This window comes from Petaurus breviceps, unplaced genomic scaffold (assembly GCF_028583685.1).
Source record: "Petaurus breviceps papuanus isolate PSGF00001 unplaced genomic scaffold, PetGlider_PUasm1.0 91133, whole genome shotgun sequence".
Classification (NCBI taxonomy): Eukaryota; Metazoa; Chordata; class Mammalia; order Diprotodontia; family Petauridae; genus Petaurus; species Petaurus breviceps.
The window spans coordinates 7,906,877-7,926,656 of record NW_027187419.1 but is presented as its reverse complement, the minus strand read 5'-3'; the positions used below and the strand labels follow the sequence as shown (position 1 = coordinate 7,926,656).

The window sequence follows — 19,780 nt, the reverse complement described above, 5'->3', positions numbered from 1 at the left end:
GCTTGGCTCCCAGAGCTGGCCAATTCCTGCCAGCCTGCCAGGCTGTCCTCAGTGGGAAGTTAGCTTCTCTGTGTCATTTTGTGGGTTCTGTAGCTCCAAAGTTTGTACAGAGTCCCCTTTTACATGAATTGGGGAAGGTGGAATCCAGAGCCGCACAGAGGTCCTGCTTCTACTCCGCCATCTTGACTCCACCCTGGAAAACAACTTTAAAGGGGTCAACAATCTTTAATGAAACATATTTGTTTATTTAAAATCTTTAATTAAACATATTTGTTTATTTATCATTCACTTAGTACAGGGGAAATAGTCAGCACCCTAAACTTCAGAAAATACAAACAGAAATTACAAGTGTACAAAAAAATACAGAGAAAATAACACAATTCAACAGATCAACAGATAAGGCTTCTAGGTGTCTGACGATTACATACATACATAGTTAGTTACCAGAGAGAAAAGCACCAACATCTGAGTTTTCAAAGCAGGGGGTGGGGGTGGGGTGCTCAGTGGATATCCAGAGTCTCATCTGGTCAAATCATACAACTCTTCTTTTAGTGAGACCCTAAGCAAAAATGCTAACCTCAGAGTATATATACTCTTTTTCAGGGTCAGAAGGCACCACAATCCTCCTAATCCACTCCCTAATTACAAAGTAACCAAAGGTGTGGGATTTCCTGAAAAACAAGCTTCCCCTAAGCAAGCTTCTCTTGTTGGGCTCCAAGTGAGGCCTATTAATGGTCAGGGAAGATCTTCAACTCCCATTATGATTACATATAGAAAGATACAGATAATTCGATGCAGAATGAAACAGATCCAAGAAAAAAATATATACTTGATTACAACAATGTAAAGGGAAAGCACAATCATAAAACAATAAAAAGTGAATGCTGCAAAATTATAATGAATAAATATGACCCCAAAGAAGACAAATGAGAAAACACAGGTATGGTACATTATATGTATTTTCACACATTTTTTTTAATGTATTGATTAATTCTGATTTTTTTTTCTTTAAAAAATGTTATATAGGATTACTCTTAGATGTGTGATGGGATACTGGGGGAAATTCTGGTGATATAAAAAAAATAAAAATTATCAATGAAAATATAGTTGTTGTTGTTGTTTTTTCTTTTTGGAGGGCAATTGGGGTTAAGTAATTTGCCCAAGTTTAAGGCTAGTTTTTTTTATGTTAAGTGTCTGAGGCTGGGACTGAACTCAGGTCCTCCTGACTCCAGGACCAGCGCTTTACTCACTGTGCCACCTAGCTGTCCTGAAAATATATTTTTAAAGTAGAGCTAACCTGTTCATTGAGAAAAATAAGACATAATGGGAGTGAAAAAAAAGAAATACAGATTTTGAAAAAAAGGGTAAACTTTTTTTATTAAATTATTTTTAGTTTTCAACATTCACTTCCATAAGTTTTAAATTTTCTTCCTCTCCCTCCCCAAGTACAGCTTGCAATCTGATATGGGCTCTGCACATACATTCCTATTAAACACATTTTCACATTGGCCATATTGCACAGAAGAATTATAATAAATGGGAAAAACTATGGGAAAGAAAAAATAAATAAAACAAAAAAGAAAATAGTCTGTTTTGTTCTGCATCCCGACGTCATAGTCCTTTCTCTGGATGTGGCTGGTGTTTTCCATCATGTGTCCTTTGGAATCGTTTTAGGTTCTTGCATTGCTGAGAGGGGCTAAGTCTATCAAAATCAGTCCTCGCACACTGTGGCTATTACTATGTACAATGTTTTCCTGGTTCTGCTCCTCTGACTCAGCACCAGTTTATATAAGTCTTTCCAGGTTTCTCTGAAGTCTGCCTGTTCTTCATTTCTTATAGTACAACAGTATTCCATTACATCATATACCACAACTTGTTTAGCCATTCTCCAACCAAGGGGCATTCCCTCAATTACTTCTTCTTGGCCAAAGGGTGAGCTTTTTTGGAGGGGGAAATGATTTCTGATTTAGAAATGCTGAGTTTATGATGCCTATAGGGCAGGGAAATGAAAATATTCAGCAGGTAATTGGTTGAACAGGTAAAGGAAAGAGATGATATATATAAATTTGGGAGACATTGACAAAGAGATTACTGAACCATGAGGGCTGGTAAAATCACTAAGACAGAATGTACAAAGAGAAGAAAAGGGGGCCCAGATTAGGGCTGGGGAATATACCAAGAGAAGAGGACATGGTTTTGCGGCAACAAGAGACTAAAAAAAAATAGTAAAACAAGTAGAACCATGAGAAAGCAACATCAGAAAAACATAGAAAGAGCCTTTAGGAGGAGGAAGCAGTCTAAAAAAGAATAAAATGCTACAGAGAAGTCAAGAACAATGATGACTAAAAAGGAGCATTGCATTTAGGAGCCAGGAGTTTGTGAGTAATCTGGGAGACGGCAATTTCAATCAAGCGGTAGAGACAGAAACCAGAATGCAGGTTGAGCTCTTGGTGGCTCAGCAAAATAATTGCTGGTCAGAAACTGAGAAACAGTCTTTGATGTAGAAAGAACACATATTGTTCTTTTCAGTCATGCCAACACTTGAAGAAAATGACATAATTCCCCAAAGCTACCTCACTGTCACATGTAAACTCTGTTGTATCTCCATCCTAAGTCGGTTTTGAATCAGTATTGCCTGTTGGTGACTTAGAGCTCTGTCACAAGCCTGGTAGGTCAGTCTATAGCAAAGGCTGACCCGCCCAGTTTGTGGGTGCTGGAAGCGATTAAGGAGTTGGATGGATGTGATCATATCTTGAGACACAGCCCGAGCCACAGTGTGAAACTCTACTTCATCAAATCCTCTCTCCTCATCTAGCCAAAAGCTAACATCATGTACATAAGATGGAGGATAGAGGGAAAAATCCTTAAAGGGTTCTACTTTTCCAGGGACAAAATGATCTAGAAAACGTTTGTCAAAAGTCCATAAAATTCTCCAGTCAGGGATCCCCCATACCAGCATGACTAAAAGGTCCAGGTTCACAGATGCAAATACAAAATCTAAGTCTTTGTATAGATGGCTTGTAGCAGATGTTATGATAAACCCAATAACCAGACCCACAATTTCATCTGGACCAAAATTGTGAGGCTTCACACAAATCATATAATCTTTTTTGTTTTTCTGAGGCTTAAATATCAGAGAGCTGCTCAGTTCAGGGCCATCTGGCAATCTCTGTGTGAGAAGGTTATGTAGAGAGCATTTCAGGTGTTCCAGGAATAACTGAAGACAGGAATTATTCATTTTTTTATTAAACCCATGAATAAATAAAGTCTCATGAAATGCTGGCAGCATGAAAGGTGAAATAAGGCATTTCCTAAAAACAGGACCACTGAGGATGTGCAGAGACCCTGGGAGGAAGTGTGGGCCTTGGATGACATCCTGTGCAAAAACCAGGAGGGAAGGTCTGAGAAGGAACTTTGTTGGACTTTGGATTCTCTTCTGGGTGTCTTGTTCCCCATTCCACTCAGGATCTTTCTGAAGATGGAGGCTTGAAAATGACACCAGAAAGTCCTCCATATCCCATGCTGTTTCACCAGCCAACAACTTGCAATGTGGAATTTTCTCTTTTTGGGGAACGATCCAAAAGGGAACTGATGGAGAATCAGAGCTCCAGGCAATGTGACTATCACAGTGTTTCTCTGGAAGCAAAGGAGGGGGGCATTTCAGTCTTTGAACTGAAAAGGTTTTACTGAGCTCAGCAATTAGTTTTTCATTTATAGTTCTGACAGGATGACTTGAATTTGTTTCAAGGAAACCCCTGTTTGATACAAAAGAGAAATCAACTTTAAAAAGACATACTATTCTTTAGTCAGAATTTAGAACACAAATAATAAACAGCAAGAAGAGTTAACTTTAAGCTTAAGAAATTAAAGAAACTCTCCATTTTGAGAACAGCATAATGTAACGACTAGAGAACCAGCCTAAAAGTCAGGAAGACCTGGGCTTAAATCCCATCTTTGACATACAGTTCCTATGCCTATTTCCTACTATAAACACAAATGCACTGATTCAGAACTACAACTATTATCTTATATATGATAAACTAAAAAATGTAGTAATTGTAATTACTGAGAATCTGCGGAATGACAGATTAACAGTTTTATAGGGACCATTATCATCATTAATCATTTACCATTTGTAGGATACAGAGCTTCCATTAAGTTAATTAGTGCACATTCTGAGATGGATGATATTTCCAGAAAATAAGAGATTACCTGTTTATCTTCCCTACCAGTGCTTCTGGTACAGAGAAGGAAAGCCAGTGGTCACCCAGTCTAACTCTGCAGATCCCAGAGTGGGATTCTTCAAAAGGTAAGCTCTGGGTGAAGATATGATTCAAAGCTCCTTCAACATGGAAGGACTTGTTCTGACTCCTGGCAAAACACAAGACCTTAAGTTTGTGCTGAATAATGGCAAAAGGAAATAAGCAATCCTAAGGGACTGAATCAAAAAAATGTCAGAGAAAATGCTATAGCTTAGTTTTTAACTGAGAGGTGAGAGAAAAGGCTTGAGTTTCAGTAGTATGTGTTACCTGTAGCCAGTGCACTTGTACCCTGGCACAGCATCAGAGCTGAATGGATGAACATTGCTCAAGATAAGTCCTCCTCCAGCTGCCATGGCTACTACTTGCCAGCTATTGTGCCACTCCCTCCTGGGAGAATCAGCAGGAGTTCCGCCTTGTCCTCTGCACAATGCCACATGAACCTCCCCTCTCTCTGAAAGGACATCAGCACAACTACAGGAAAAGAAGAGTTATCCCTCAAAAGATGTTAGAAATAACCATGGGTGCCACCAACATGGTCAGATTTTAAGACTGTCTTTTAAGGACCAAACTTCAAAGAAATCTGGCTACAAGTGAACAAAAATGAGAATAAAATCAAAATCTGCTTACATAGTATTTTTCAACTAGAAGGATTGTGTTGATACTGGAAGGACCAGTGCTGTAAGCACTGTAAGTGCATTTTACAGCAGTAAGACTGCTGTAAAATGTGATCAGAGGGATTCATTTTCCTAATTATTTAAACCAAGTATTTTTTTCTTCCCTTATAGTTAACCTATAAAACTGTCAATTAAATGCTACACAACTTATCTTTTAAGCAAGATTACAGAAATCAAGTCCCTTGAACATGTCATTCTTCCAGAATTTCTCTCCACCTGAAATACTCTTCCCTTATAGACTTGTCAACTGGATGGAACCAGCCTCTAACCAGTGGATGGCCAGAGCTGAACAAAGCAGCCTAGAGACAGGAGAATCAGGAATCAAATATTAATTTAATTTCAAAGTGAGGGAAATTGCTTGCAAGCAAGGACACATGTGCCAGAGCCCCACTCCTAGTGGATGAGGGAGAGGGGGTGGCTAGACCCCCCTTTAGTGTGGAGAGATCTCAATATTTATACCAAGGGCTACAGTGAGCAGTAGCCCTGACAATGGGGGCTAACAGCAACAATGTGACAAGTTTGATTCATAGCAGGGCTTCATGACCAGAAACAATTCTGGGATTTTGCTGCGGCTGAGATCATACAGAGGATGAGTACAAGGGACTGTTGTTATGCTGAGCATAGGCACAGTTTGCTTGCTGGACCTTAGCTCTGGAAAACAGGGTGTCTCCTAATATCCTGACAGACTCCACGTACCAAATTCAATGCTTGCTTCAAGGAAATATCTTTCTGACAATAACTGTATAACCCTGAGCAAGTCACTTAACTTGTCTGAGCCTGTGCCCTCATCTGTAAAATTAAAGAGTTGGACTAGATAATGCCTAAGGTCCCTTCCAGCTCTAAATCTGTACTCCAATGCTCAACACTTAATTTTGACCTCCAACGTGTCACTTTACCTGGACAGTTTTTCCCATACTCTTCTCTCTCCTGCCTGATTTCCCATAATTCAGTTACTGCCTGTACCACAAATTTTATCACTTGCTACACACCATAAAGTGCGACCACTTTGAAAAGAAATATATGTGCATACATACACATATATACATGTGTGTATATATACACATAGAGACACATAGAGAAAATACAACACAAAGGATTATGCCAAAGACAGATTGGGGGGAAGGATGGACTATTTGTTTATCATTGTGTGTGTGTGTGTGTGCGTGTGTGATGGGAGGGAAGGGCAAAAGAATAAATGCATACATTATTTTACCCTTCCCTCTCGTTATTTCACGTGTCAACTATTCCTCTAGGGATGGGGCTACTGTCACATACTTTTTGTACTCTACACCATGCCTTATAAAGCCTGAACCCGGCCTCACCTCTGGAAAAACCTGGCAAGTAGCTCCCTGTTCTTAGCCACTCCAGCTTTGCGCCCACAGTGCGGGAAGTTGAAATAAATGCGATCAAACTTCCAGCCATCCGCTGCAAAGGCCTCTGCCAGTTGCGTACAGTCCACCCCGAAGCGCACCTCAGCACCTGGGAGAGAAGGATAAGTTGTGTGAGGAGCGTGAAAAGCAGGGAGCACGGGTCACCACCCCCCCCCCAGCTCAACACGGGCTCAAGGGCTATTCCTCCAGTTTACAACAAACTATTCAATTCAACAAACATAGGCACTGCGCAAAGCAATCTACTGGGGGAGACAACAAATAAATATAAACAAAAGCAAGCTACATACAAGATAAATAGGAAATGATTAAAAAAAGGGAAAGCACGGGCACTCAGAGGGACTAGGGTAGGCTTGCTGTAGAGGTGGGATTTTAGTTGGGATCTAAAGCCTGGGAGGTCAGCAGTTCGGAGCAGAAGAGGCAGAACTTTCGAGGAAGGGGAACAAGCAAAGAGATTAAGTCTCAACTCTATTTGGGGAGGTGGGGGAACCAAGCTCTGCGCCTAGGTTGGGATGCAGGTACCAAAGAGAAGAATCACATGGCAGCGGGGGCGGGGCTCGGGGAGGAGGGGGGGCCTCGCTACTTGCTGGGGGCGGGGCTGCTAAGAGGGGCGGGGCCTCGCTACCTCGATCGCGCAGGCGTCGTAGGTTCTCCTGGAACACCGGGTCCTCAGTCAAGGCCGTGAGTTTCTGGGGACAGGTGGCGATGAGACTAGTGCCGGGCCCTTGGACCTCGCTCAAGGCGGCTGCGAAGGAGAAATTCCCCTCCCCAACCAGCAGGAGGCGGCGAGCGACCATGTTCCCTCAGCTCGCCGGCATTAAGCCGGCATTAAGTACGTCATCTGTCACTTCCCCTTCCTGCCGCCGGGCCGCTCCTCCCGGTCGCCGAATGATGACGTAAACAGCTCTGGGTTGCCTTGACAACCAGTTGTTGGTCCTCCGAACAGGTGGTGGTGGTGATGACCATGACTGCAAATTTGGGGGACTTTTCCCAGAAGGTAAAACGTCTCCTTCCCCCGGCACTAACCAAGCGCAAGCTGATTCGTCAGCACCTACGTGACGTCACAAACAATCGCCTGTGCAGGAGCCTGCCTGGAGACTCATCCTAGGCTGTCATCCTTGTCACCAATCGTCTGGCCAGCGCCCGTATCCTGGGACGCATCTTAGATTTACGTTTGGAAAAGACCCCGAAAAGCCGAATGACTTGCGAGGGTCACACAGGTAGCTAGTGGCAGAGCTCTGGAGTCCAGCCCAGGTCCTCTGGGTTCCAGATCCAGAGCCCTTTCCGCTAGGGACCATGAATGACCCCCCGAGCCTGCAGCTTTCCCAAGAATTTAGTCCTAGTTCTGCTGCTCGCCACCTACTGGCTGGGTGAACGTTAAGCAAGTCATTTCGCATGGGGCCTCTGAAATATGGGGATTGGAAGCCAACACAGTCTTTGGTGCTTTCTCCCTTTTGGAATTACTCGGTCTAACCTCGTAAATCCTCAGTATTTGCTTCTTTGTGTACCGGTTTTTCCCCATAGGATGTAAGCTCCTGGAGGACAGGGACTTTTTTTTTGTCTTTGTAGCTTCAGCTCTTTGGGACGGTGCTTTTCACATCCGTAGGAGGTACATAATAAACGTTTGTTCAAGTGAATGGAATTAGATGACCCTCCTACCCTAAATCCTTTGGTCCCCTGGTGTACTAGAGAAGGAGCTACTGTTCCACTCACCACTCTACCACCACAAGACTAAATTGATAAAAGGTTAGTTATGGTTTGAGGTCCAGGTCCTCTGAACTTTGGGTAATTACTCACTTCTGTTATCCTGCTGCCTAGTGATATCAGCACAGCAAACTTCACAAAGAGCTGCCAATGACCTGCTTGCTTGGTCTCACTACCAAATGTATCCTCAGTTCTATCAGCTTAGCCTTAGGTGTTGGCCTCTTCATCATGGCCACAGAGATTCCATCAGGACAAATAGGGTGAAGATATTCATTTCTTTGGGTTGAAATTCCAAAATCTAGGTTTGGTGACCTGTCAGCCCCCCAAGGAACATGGAAAAGAGAATTCAAGACTTCATTTACCCTTCTGAAAATTTTTCAAGGGAGCAATTACAATACAAATCAGCTATGTCTAGCTTAGATCAGGTATTTTCTTGTTTCTTAACCTGGGGTCTGAACTGGGAATTATCAGACTTAGGGAGAACATGATTGCTGGCATCAAGTATTGAAAGGGTTGTTAAATGAGAGAGGAAATATTTGTTCTTCTTGGCTTGGGGTTAGGAGGGAGGAGTAGAACTAGGAACAATGAGTAGAGGTTGCAAAGATGTAAATGTAGATTTGATATAATAAGAAATTTCTGTTAGAGTTTAAAAAAAAAAGTAGAATGGGCTGATTTTGAGAGCTGGAAGCAAAGGCTGGATGACCACTGCTCCATATATTGTAGAGGGGTTCTTTCAGGTACAGTTTGGACAAAATGACCACTGAAGTCCCTTCCAACTCTGAAATTCTAAGATTCCATTTTTCATTTCACATAAAACAAAATGTGTTGTAAACTAAGCCCCCCTGCTACTTATATTCCTAAGTTCCAAGTTATCTGCATTAGTTAACTCTATATTAAATTTTTGAGCACCTAAGATTTCCTAGATCCCTCATCAACACAATCATCTTTGCTGATTGGAATCCACTTTTTGCTGGGTGTGAGGGCAGATAGAGAAGTAGCTACTAGTACATGATAGGTCAGGAGTAAAAATGCAGCTGCCTAATGAACTACAGCAAACTTTGCAAGATGCCTGGACATTGCCTGGGCTTAATATCTTTCCAAGAAATATGTCATATCTCGGTGTGTGGAACAGAGTGAGAAGAAATGGAATTCTGTTACATAGTTTCTACAATGGTTTCCTTTTCCTGCCCTTCCCCAGAAATTATCCTTTTCCTGCTTTCTCACAAATCCACAATATGGCTGCCTAATGCATGCAGATGGCCATGGTGAAGTATGGACAGACTGGAACGATATGTCCAAGTTTTTCCAATATGGATGGAGATGTACAACCAATGAAAATTCTTACTCCAACCGTACCTTAATGGGCAACTGGAACGAGGAGAGGTATGACCTTCAGAAGATTGTACAACCACAACCTCTGCCTTCCCAGGTAATCCTCCTTCCTTTTCTTCCTTTGGCCTATTATTTAGCAGAGAAGACTGTATGGTGGTCTTAGGAGGCAGGGTATACAACCCTACCACTCCCCATTCAAATTAGATGTTACCTTTCCTTTTGATAAATGACCCAGAAGATGCCATGCATTTCCTCATCAAGCTAGATAAGACTTTGATCCAGTCTACTAATTCTGTATCAATACTGTTCACTCATTCCTAGAACACTACTGTCTCCTAGATGAGGGTAGATTCCCCTATAACCATACTGAATACATATACTTGAACTTCCCTCACCAGAAGCTTTGCTGTGAGGTCTCCAGTCCATATAAACCAAGGCAAGCTCTGTTACTACTAATGCCATTGAGGCTTCCATTCTTTGAAACTTGGCTGCATAATTTTTACTACAATCCCTCTTGTTTTCCTTTCTAGTTTGGTCACTATTTTGAAACAACCTTTGCTGCTAGCTACAAAAAGAAGCTCCCTCCACCTGGAAGTAGGTGCTTTAAGGTGGAAAACAGGGTTGGGATGGGGTAGTGATCACTGTTCTTAGCTATTAAAAATAAGCCTACTTCAAATGAGTGCTTTCCTACCATTTCTATAGCTCCCCAAGATTCTTCCAGCTTATAATATGGGCTTTTTCCCCATTGAGTTACTGTGGGAACCCTATCCTATCCCTACAGGTTGTTTATTTTTATTGAAATAATCAGTTCTCCACTTTCCCTGATGTGAACAGACCTAATTGCAGTATGATATAGTGGAAAATGTGCTGAATTTAGTGTTGGGAGAAACCTAGGTTTGAATCGCAATCAATTTTTACAGTGTAACCGTGGGGCAAATAACTTTGACCTCTCTGAGTTTGATTGTTCTCATCTATAAAATGGGGATAATACAGTTTGGTTTTTACCTAGCTCACGGTTATGGAGAGGATCAAGAAAAATAATGTATATAAAACATTTAATCTTTATGTAAATATCAGCTAGTATTATTATTAGGACAATCCCTGTTGTTAAATTATGTCAGTTTTCCATTTCCTACCTTTCCCTGCAGGGTTTAAACAAGAGCCTCACAGTTTCCCTGGACATCAAGCTGAGCTGATTCCTCCTCCATACAAAATGAGCACCACAGGGAAGACAGATTACATGGTGAATTATTCAGCTCCTCAAACCAGGGAAGGCCCTGGATGTATATGGGATCCTAAAGATGGATTGATCCTAAGGCCCAAGCTCTAGGGAAATAATACAAGCTCCTTTTTTCTAGAGTAAAATATAACTGGGAATAGTTCTCTATTCAACACAGTTAAGAATTTTGCTTTCTGTAACATAGTAACTCTTCTCTGAAGCAAAAATAAAGTCCCTAGGAACTGGAGGCTAATTTCTGCTGGAGTTCTTTTCCTTTCTTAACCTAAGAAGTAAATGTCATCTTTTAGTTACTGAAATGTAGGCACACAATACTAGTTGTTTATCCTTTATTTCAAAGTGGACCAATAATATCACAGAGTGATGTCTTGACTCACATGTGAATTGGATTTAAGGGAGGCAGAGTTACACAAAGTCATCGGCCTAACTCTCTCTTCCAGAGTCATCAAAATCTAGTGGCAAGATAAAAGTCAGGATGACTGTTGATGCAGTGAATGACCTTGGAGTCTTCCGTGTCTGACCAAGCTCTAAGCACTCCATAGCTCTGGCTTCAGCCACCTTCATGGCTGTTGGAACAAATTGTTCTCATCTTCCCATTTCCACCAGAGGAAGTCTTCACATGGTTGGGGTAGACATTCCCCTAACTCACAAACAGGTTTGAGGCCTGTCAGTTACCCTCAGCCTGGTTTAGCTTGTCTGCCAAGATAGTTTTACCGGGATGTAGCTGCTGAGCACGCTGGAGCCATAAGTGAGAGTTGGATGATGGGTAGATGCCAAAGGGGGATGAGCAACCCTGCCTGGAAAAGGCTTAGCAAGCCCTCCCACCAAAGGTACTCATCCTCCCTGCACACTCCATACACCCTAACACTAGTAGAGACATATGGTAAGAAGGTAAACTCTATGGCTTCAGAAGAATGTCATTGTCCCCTAATCCAGGATGACAACATCTCACCTCTCTTTGTAAATAATAAATTCCCAAATTTATATAGACTTCTGCAACACATTTTCTTTAAGAAGTAAGCTGAAAGCTCTTTTTGTGGTGGCAAAAAAATTGAAATTGAGGTGATACTCATCAAATGGGAGAATGACTGAACAAGTTGTGGTATATGAATATAATGAAATACTATTGTGCTATAAGAAATGATGAGCAGGAGGATTTCAGAAAAACCTGGGAAACCTGGCATGAACTGATGCTGAGGGAAGTGAGCAGAACCAGGAGAACAGTGTACACAGTAACAGTAACATTGTGTGATGACCAGTTTTGATAGATTTAGCAGTACAGTGATCTAAGATGATTCCAAGGGATTCATGATGGAAAATGCTATTCACATCTAGAGAAAAAACTATAGAATCCAAATGCAGATCAATGCATACAATTTTCTCTTTTTTTCTTTCTCATGTTTTTTCCCTTTTGTTCGGATTCTTCTTTCACAACACGACTAATGTGGAAACATGTTTAATATGATTGTACATGTATAGCCTATTTCAGATTCCATGCCATCTTGGGGAGGGGGAAGGAGAGAGATGGAGAAAAAACTATTTGGAACTCAAAATCTTGTAAAAATGAACGTTGAAAACTATCTTTGCATGTAATTGGAAAAAATAAAATACTATTAAATGGAAAATTTTTTTAACTAAAAAGAAAGACATATGATGTCTAATATCACCTTCCCAAGTATCTCCTACACAGTGCCATACAGTGGATGAAATAATTGGGATTAAGGGATGCTGGTAGTCCAACTATTTTTGCAGGAGAATAAGTAACACATTTCATTCTATTTTAGTCACCATCTCTTTCCTTCTTATTCTGAGCTTTGTCTTTTGTACTCTGTATAAACTACTATTTCTTCCCATTTGCATTTTTTTTTTCTCTCAGAGCACTGAGCCTTGAAACTAGACCTTCCCTTGCAATATAAACTAGTGCTTTGGAGACAGAGAAGCATTGTATTTCTCCTGTATATTCAAGTGCAGAAAATGGGATGAAGAAAGGATATAAGCTTGTTGTATATATAGGTTTGAGGATTGGGACCAGTGATGGAGTAAAGATTCTGTTTAAATTACTTTTGTTTCCAAATAATAAATATACAGTTCAGAAAACTGAGGAACACATTCTGAAAGATCATTTTCTTTGATGCAGATGGGAGGTATGGTTACAATATCATGCCCCTCCTGGAAGCCTCTCTCTCCACCCAATGACTTAAAATCAGGGAGAGGGTAAAGAGTTTTTATGTGTAGATCTGATGAAATGAGAGAATTGTCTGTGTGTGTCTACATTCTTGTCTTATTGATAATCCCACAAATGCCTTCCCTTATTGGCTAATAGAACAATCTTTGTGATCTGGTCAGAATTTTAATCTTTTCAAAAGCTACTGCAAAACGTTCAAAACAAAGATTTATATAAGATAGGAGAGTTAAAATGTAAGCATGAAAATGTCTAATAACTATCCCTTTGACTTTGCTGTCCAAAACACTCCTCCCTGGCCACCATTCCCCTAAACATATTAATCTTCCCTTTTAGAATGTAAGCTCCTTGAGGGTAGGAATTGTCTAAATTACTTGTATTTGTATTACCATCACTTAAAACAGTGCTTGGCCCATAGAATAAATGCTCTTTCAAACCTGGAAAGACACACCTGAACTGATGAAAAGTTAAGTGAACAGAACCAGGAGAACATTGTACATAGTAACAGCAATATTGTATGAAGATCCACCTGTGAATGACTTAACTATTCTCAGCAATGCAATTATCCAGGACAATTTCAAAGGACTCCTGATGAAAAATTCTATCTGTATCCATAGAAAGAATTGATGGGGGGCGGCCAGGTAGCACAGCGAGTAAGAGCACCGGCTCCAGTGTTGAGAAGACCTGGAGATCGAATCCCGGGCTCAGACACTTAGCACCCACCCACTTAGCACCTGGCCGTGTAACCTTGAGCAAGTTACTTAACCCCAATTGCTTAGGGGCGACCAGGTGGCTCAGCGAGTAAGAGCACCGGCTCCAGTGTCGGGATGACCTGGATCAAATCCGGGCTCAGATACTCAGCACCACACCCAGAAATAACTGGCCGTGTAACCTTGAGCAAGTTACTTAACCCCGATTGCTTAAAAAAAAAAAAAAAAGAAAGAATTGATGGACTCTGAATGCAGATTATAAAAATAAATGCTCTTTCATTTGTTAATTTGTATAACATTTGGTTTTTTTTTATTAAAACTCTTTTACCTGCCCTCTACTGAAAAAAGGGAAGAAAAACAAAATTTTTGTTACAAATATGAATAGTCATGCAATACAAATTTCTAAATTGACTATGTCCAAAAATATATATCTCATTCTTCATATTTAGCCCACTGCTTCTTTGTAAGGAGATAGATAGCATTTTTCATTATCAGCCCTTTGGAATCTTAGTTATTGCACCAATATTTATTTCATTGCATTCTTAAATCTTTCAAAGTTTTTTTATTTGTTTGTTCTTATAATATTATAGTACAAATTGTTCTCTTGGTTCTGTTCACTTCACACTGGCTAAGGTCATTCAAGCCTTCCCAGATTTCTCTGAAACTATCCTCTTCATCATTTCATTTCATTTATTTTTTTCCCCCTTTTGGAGGGCAATTGGGGTTAAGTAACTTGCCCAAGGTTACACGGCTAGTTTTTTTTGTGTTAAGTGTTTGAGGCTGGATCCGAACTCAGGTCCTCCTGATTACAGGGCCAGCACTTTACTCACTGCGCCACCTAGCCGCCCTCCCCCTTTTTTTTTCTCGTCATCATTTCTTATGGCACAATACTATCCTATAATAATATATCATTATCTGTTCATCCATTCCCCAACTGAAGGATGCCCCTTTAATTCCCAGTTCTTTGTCACCACAAAAAGAGCTTCTGTAAATATTTTTGTACATATGGGTCTTTTCACTCTTTAAAAAAATTTTTTTTGTGATTTATTTATGTAACATTTAAAATTTATTATACATATGGAATTATTAGACCATATATGATTATATCAATTTAACCATGCATATAAAAATAGCTTAGTTCTGCTTTTGGAAGGAAATTGTCAAAATAAGTACCAAAATTTGGTTATTTGTACTAAATATAGTCAATAAGACAGAACATTTGAACAAAGACTTATTCATAAAGATAATACTAGCTAATACATGTTTGAAAGCATGAGTAAGATTCTAAGGTGAGAGTTGGAATCACAAATAAAGAAGAACAGGAACAAAGACATGGGAGTGAAAATGCTTAGGGTGTGTAATGGGAGATGGAGAATAAAGAAATGGAATTGTGTAATAAAAAAAAACTGTTGTTCTCAGAGTTGGAAGATACCTCATATGTAAAATGGAGATAATACTTGCAATAAAGGGTCTTAAAAGGATTGTTTTGAATGAAAAAATATATATATGTAAAGAGCAAATTTTAAATAAAATATTAGAGACAGTGTGGCGTAGTAGATAGAAGACTGGCCTTAGAGATACAGTTATATAAGTTCAAGTACCACCCCCAGACCATTTTACAGTAGCTGCCTGTGTGACCATGAATAAATCACTTGACCCCTTTCTGTTCCAGGCATCGAGTATAAATTGCAAGTGAGTTGCCGGTCTGAATTGGTAGAGGGAATTTCGATACTTTGAGGGACCCACACCAAAGAAATACAGAAACTCCCAGAAAAAGCTATCTTTTTTTTACTTTGCTTCCTGTTGCCACTTTATCATCTCCCACTTTTCTTCCCCACTATACTCTGCCTCTGAACCCACCATTCAAATGAAACTGCTTTTTCTAAAGTTATCAGTGGTTTCTGAATTGCTAAACGCAATAACCTTTATTCTGTCTTCATCCTTAATTAACCCCTGCCCAACACAATTACCTGGACATAGCTACCTGGCTATTCCACATCCATCTCAAACCATACCCCTCCTCCTAATGTCCCTATTTCAGTTAACAAACCACGTTCTTCCCCTCAGGTTCCCAGCCACCAAGTCATCTTCAACTTTTCATTCTCCCTCACTTCCCAAATCTAATCAGTTGCCAAGTCTCTCCTTTCTGTCCTCTTCTCTTTACTTACATGGCCACCACCACCACCACCACCACAGGTCAAATCCTCATCACCTCTTTTCTAGAGTACAGCAACACTCTCCTCACTGTTCTCCTGACTCAAGGCAATCTTTTCAATCTATCTTTCACGCCACTGTCAGATTGATTTTCTTTTTTTTAAATGAAATTTTATTGATATCTTTTATTTTTCTACCACTTACACTTCCCACTAAATTCCTCCCCAATCCCTTCCTAGAAAGCTATCCTTCCTAATAGAGTTTCTTCTCAAACCTTTTAGTTTTGGGACCCCTTATATACTCTTAAATTATTGAGGACTTCAAAGAATTTCTGTTTATGTAGGTTGTGTCTATTAACATTTATGATGTTAGAAATGAAAATTCATATTTTAAAATATATATTCATTTAAAATAATAAACCCATTATAAAGTAACATTTTAATGAGAAAACTAATTTTCAAAGCAAAAAAAATAGTCAAAAAAGTGTATTGTTTTATATATTTTTGTAGATCTCTTTACTGTCTGGTTTTTTAAAAAAAGAAAGATTGATTCCCATATTTGTTTCTGCGTGCCATCTATTAAAATAGGTTAATGTTCTCACAATGACCTAACTTCCCAATTCCTCAGTCTGTTCAGCTCCCACTACCTACTTTTCCACTCTACATCAGTTATACAGGGATAGTCATGCCCTTTAACTTGCTAACACCCATAAATTCCCATTTCCATGTTCAATAACTCTGAATTTTCTTTTTTCTCTCATAGTCTTTTCTCTTTCTGTCTTTCTCTGTGCTTTATTCTTCCTAAACCTACTTTTATATCCTCACCTTTATTTTATCATAGTTCTTTTTTTTTTTTGGAGGGGGGAAGGTAGGACAATTGGGGTTAAGTAATTTGCCCAAGGTCACATGGCTAGTTTTTTTGTGTTGAGTGTCTGAGGCAGGATTTGAACTCAGGTCCTCCTGACTCCAGGGCCGGTACTCTATTCACTGCGCCACCTAGCTGCCCCTGATCACAGTTCTTCATCTTTCCATTTCTTAATGCCTTATTCCCCTGAAACCCACTCTTAATCTTCATCATACTCTCCAATACTTCCATCTTTCAATAGTATCATAGACCATCATGTCAACTTTGACTACACCATCCTCCCTTCCCAATTCCAACTCTTTGGTGAACCAGTTCAACTCTGTACTACCCTTTTCTGTTAAGATCCCTTTTCCTTTGTCCTTTTGCTGACTATGCCTCATCAAACCCCAGCCTTAGATTACTCCCAGCACCTACCTCTTTTGTTCCTATTTATGTGTTGCTGAATGGAACCAAAGAGAATTATAAAACCATGCTAACTTGGTCAACATGATATAACTTGCTAATATTAACTGGGCTCTTGTTGCAGCTAGACAATTCTTCCCAAATGATTTTCTGTCCCACTTATTACAGCGACTGTACCAAACTATTTTTTCTCAAGCCTCCAAGTCATTTCCTTCTCCTATCCTCTCTGCTGAGGGCCTCACATCAGTGCTTCACTACAAAAATTTTGGCCACTCACTGAGAGTGCCCTCCCTCCTCCTCATCTCATATCTCTCTGATAATATCCTCCACTATCTTTGCCTTTATTCTAATCTCTGATGATGAAATGGCTTTCATGTGCCAAGGACTGTTTGTACCATAAATCCCATCCCTTCCTATCTAGTAGTTTGTCTCCAACATCATCGTCATTCTCTAATCTTCAATCTCCTTCTGTCTTCTGCCTCCTTCCCTGCTGCCTACAAGCATAACAAAGTCTCCCCCCAACGATAATATAGTGAGTAAGGTCTAACTCCCTGAACCAGGCTGGCTGCATCTCCCCCTTGGGGTTCTGTGGTACCTGAGGTGTCATAGGGTGTCTTTCTTCTTCACTGTCATTGGTTTCAGCCCCCAAAGGCTGTGTTTCTGCTCCCCCTCCACCCCACCACTGTTAGACACCTGTGAAAACACCCCAGTTCCGTTTATCCATTTGACATTAACTAGCTTTTACAAAGGGAATTTGCCCTTTGTGAATACTTTGTAAAACATTAGTTCCACAAAGTACATGACTAGATTTGATATGACTTCCAGATAAATCCTCAACTTAGCTACCACTTTCCTGGGTCCCAAAAGTCACTCCTTTTCAGGGCCTCAGAGCTGGCTAGCTGTAAAACCCAACCTAGGCTCCAGCTCTCAAATTCCTGTCTTTTGCTCTTCTGACTTTTTCTTTTCTTTTTGGAAACTCAAAAGACTAGAGAATCCACTCCTTTCACCTAGAACAAGAAAAGAATAAACAGAGAGAACAAGGGCTGAAGCCCTTCCACGGGGTCCCAGGGCCCCAGAGGGAACTCAGGTCCCAAAGAGACTTACAGCAGTGTGAGTGAGCACAGGTCAAGACAGAATGGACAAAAGGAGAGGCTAATGCTGACAGGTCTTTTGGAGATATCTCATGATCATAGTATCAGTGGCACCAAATCTAAATATGAGCTGAGGATAGGGATTAATGTCAAGAGTTCCTCCTGAAAAAAGGACTTTTTAATCATGGAATCAAGAGGAAGATTACAGAAGGGATAGAACTACTGTTCAGGATGGATGAGACAATAATAATGGACAACAGAGAAAAAAATCAGAAAAACTCAACTTATGTTACAAGAATACAGTTCAGATTTCATGACAACCAAAATATGGTACAAAACTGAGGGCTGTGGGGTGGAAGGGGGGGACTTTACCAAGCAACCTAGTAAAGGCTTGCTTTAACTGGCTTCAATTGCAAGTAAGTCAAAACAGATCTTGGGAGCAAGGCGTATCCCTAGACCCTAACTCCATGAAACTTCTTTGGAATATTTTTTAAGCTTAGTGCCCTAAAATGGGTTTTAGGGAAACAGGTTCAAAATCAGGATTAAATGGAAATTACAAGTAATTTTTTCCAACCCTAAACCAGTTAGCTGTCTAGGACCCCAGGCCTCAATTCAGCACAGGCAAAGGCAGTCAAAAGATTAGCCAAGGCAGTCAGTTTTTGTTAGATCTCTCCCTGGATATTGTGGTTCATAGCTTCGGCTGTGCACTAACAGAGTAGCAACCTATCCCTTTAAAGGAAGCTCTTTATAACTATGGAACCTCAGTATATTGGAACAAAGAGCTGTAGATGGTCCTGAAGAACTGACATCCAGCAGATGGTAGCAGAGAGCAATTTAGGGACCATAGAACCAGCGGAAATGCCCAGCAGAGACTGCACAGCAGAGTGAAGATACCATGCAGAGACAGCATAATACCCAGTTGAGAATGGTGCCATGACACCAAGTGGAAAGCAGACAGCATCGCCATGACTTCACCAGAAGAAAGAGGCAGGTATGTCTTATCAATGGGATGTTATACTTGTCACAAGTGTGCCCAGGCCGCATGGGTTCCAGACCTTCATGCATCATACACATAAGCCCCGACTACACAAATTTATGATGTAGGTCTTTTCACCTATGCTCTGTGGCTAGTTATATTCCCTACGTGTTTGTCTTCTATATGAGATACCTTATCATGGTGTTGTCTTTGTACATTTCCTCTCCCTACTAGTTGTGTGATAAGTAGTCTGTGGGAAACTATATGCCATATATGCATGATAGGGGTCTTTTCTTGTCACTTTATTTGCTTTATTTTCTATGCTATTAAATGCATTTTGTTTTGGATTTATTTGTCCTCAGGTTGACTGGTAAAAGGAAATTTTTATCATTTGGGAATTGTGAGCTATGGTTTTGAATCCCACAGGATGTCTCAAACCTGAAAGAATTTTTCTCAAGTCCCCATATGAAGGAGTACCCCAGGTGCTACATTGTACATCTGTTTCCTCTACCAAGGAAAACGACCCTCACACTGGGAAATAGAACAAAAATTGTTCATAGGAAAATAAAATCCAAGATAAGTGAGGAGATATAGATCATTTAGCTATACTCAATGAGTTTGGGTCATCAGGTCTGAATGAAGTACATCCCAACATACTAAAAAAACTAGCTAATGTGATGCCTGAGATGTTAATGATGTTTGAAAAACTTTTTTTTAAAAGCAATTGGGGTTAAGTAACTTGTACAAGGTTACACGGCCAGTTATTTCTGGGTGTGGTGCTAAGTATCTGAGCCCAGATTTGAT

The 19,780-nt window shown here is 40.3% G+C and overlaps 2 protein-coding genes across 6 annotated transcripts; one reads left to right on the top strand and one right to left on the bottom strand.

Annotated features, from left to right (window-relative positions):
* Positions 1-244: 244 nt before the first annotated feature.
* FDXACB1 (ferredoxin-fold anticodon binding domain containing 1) lies at positions 245-7,125 on the bottom strand. Of its 4 annotated transcripts, none has more exons than XM_069080761.1 (5): positions 6,950-7,125; positions 6,259-6,415; positions 4,530-4,733; positions 4,213-4,371; positions 245-3,755 (listed from the first exon to the last, which is right to left on the bottom strand). In XM_069080761.1, exons 1-5 carry the CDS (start codon positions 7,119-7,121, stop codon positions 2,570-2,572), a joined length of 1,878 nt encoding a protein of 625 aa, XP_068936862.1. In that variant the 5' UTR covers positions 7,122-7,125; the 3' UTR covers positions 245-2,569. The 4 variants fall into 4 exon arrangements, with proteins under 4 accessions (XP_068936862.1, XP_068936863.1, XP_068936864.1 ...); XM_069080763.1 differs by having other exon boundaries at positions 3,486-3,636; XM_069080762.1 differs by lacking the exon at positions 4,213-4,371.
* A 69-nt stretch (positions 7,126-7,194) lies between these two features.
* CFAP68 (cilia and flagella associated protein 68) lies at positions 7,195-10,832 on the top strand. Of its 2 annotated transcripts, XM_069080765.1 has the most exons (5): positions 7,332-7,544; positions 8,331-8,453; positions 9,227-9,457; positions 9,891-9,954; positions 10,509-10,832. In XM_069080765.1, exons 2-5 carry the CDS (start codon positions 8,361-8,363, stop codon positions 10,688-10,690), a joined length of 570 nt encoding a protein of 189 aa, XP_068936866.1. In that variant the 5' UTR covers positions 7,332-7,544; positions 8,331-8,360; the 3' UTR covers positions 10,691-10,832. The 2 variants fall into 2 exon arrangements, with proteins under 2 accessions (XP_068936867.1, XP_068936866.1); XM_069080766.1 differs by lacking the exons at positions 7,332-7,544; positions 8,331-8,453 and adding an exon at positions 7,195-7,321.
* The last annotated feature ends 8,948 nt before the right edge of the window (positions 10,833-19,780 follow it).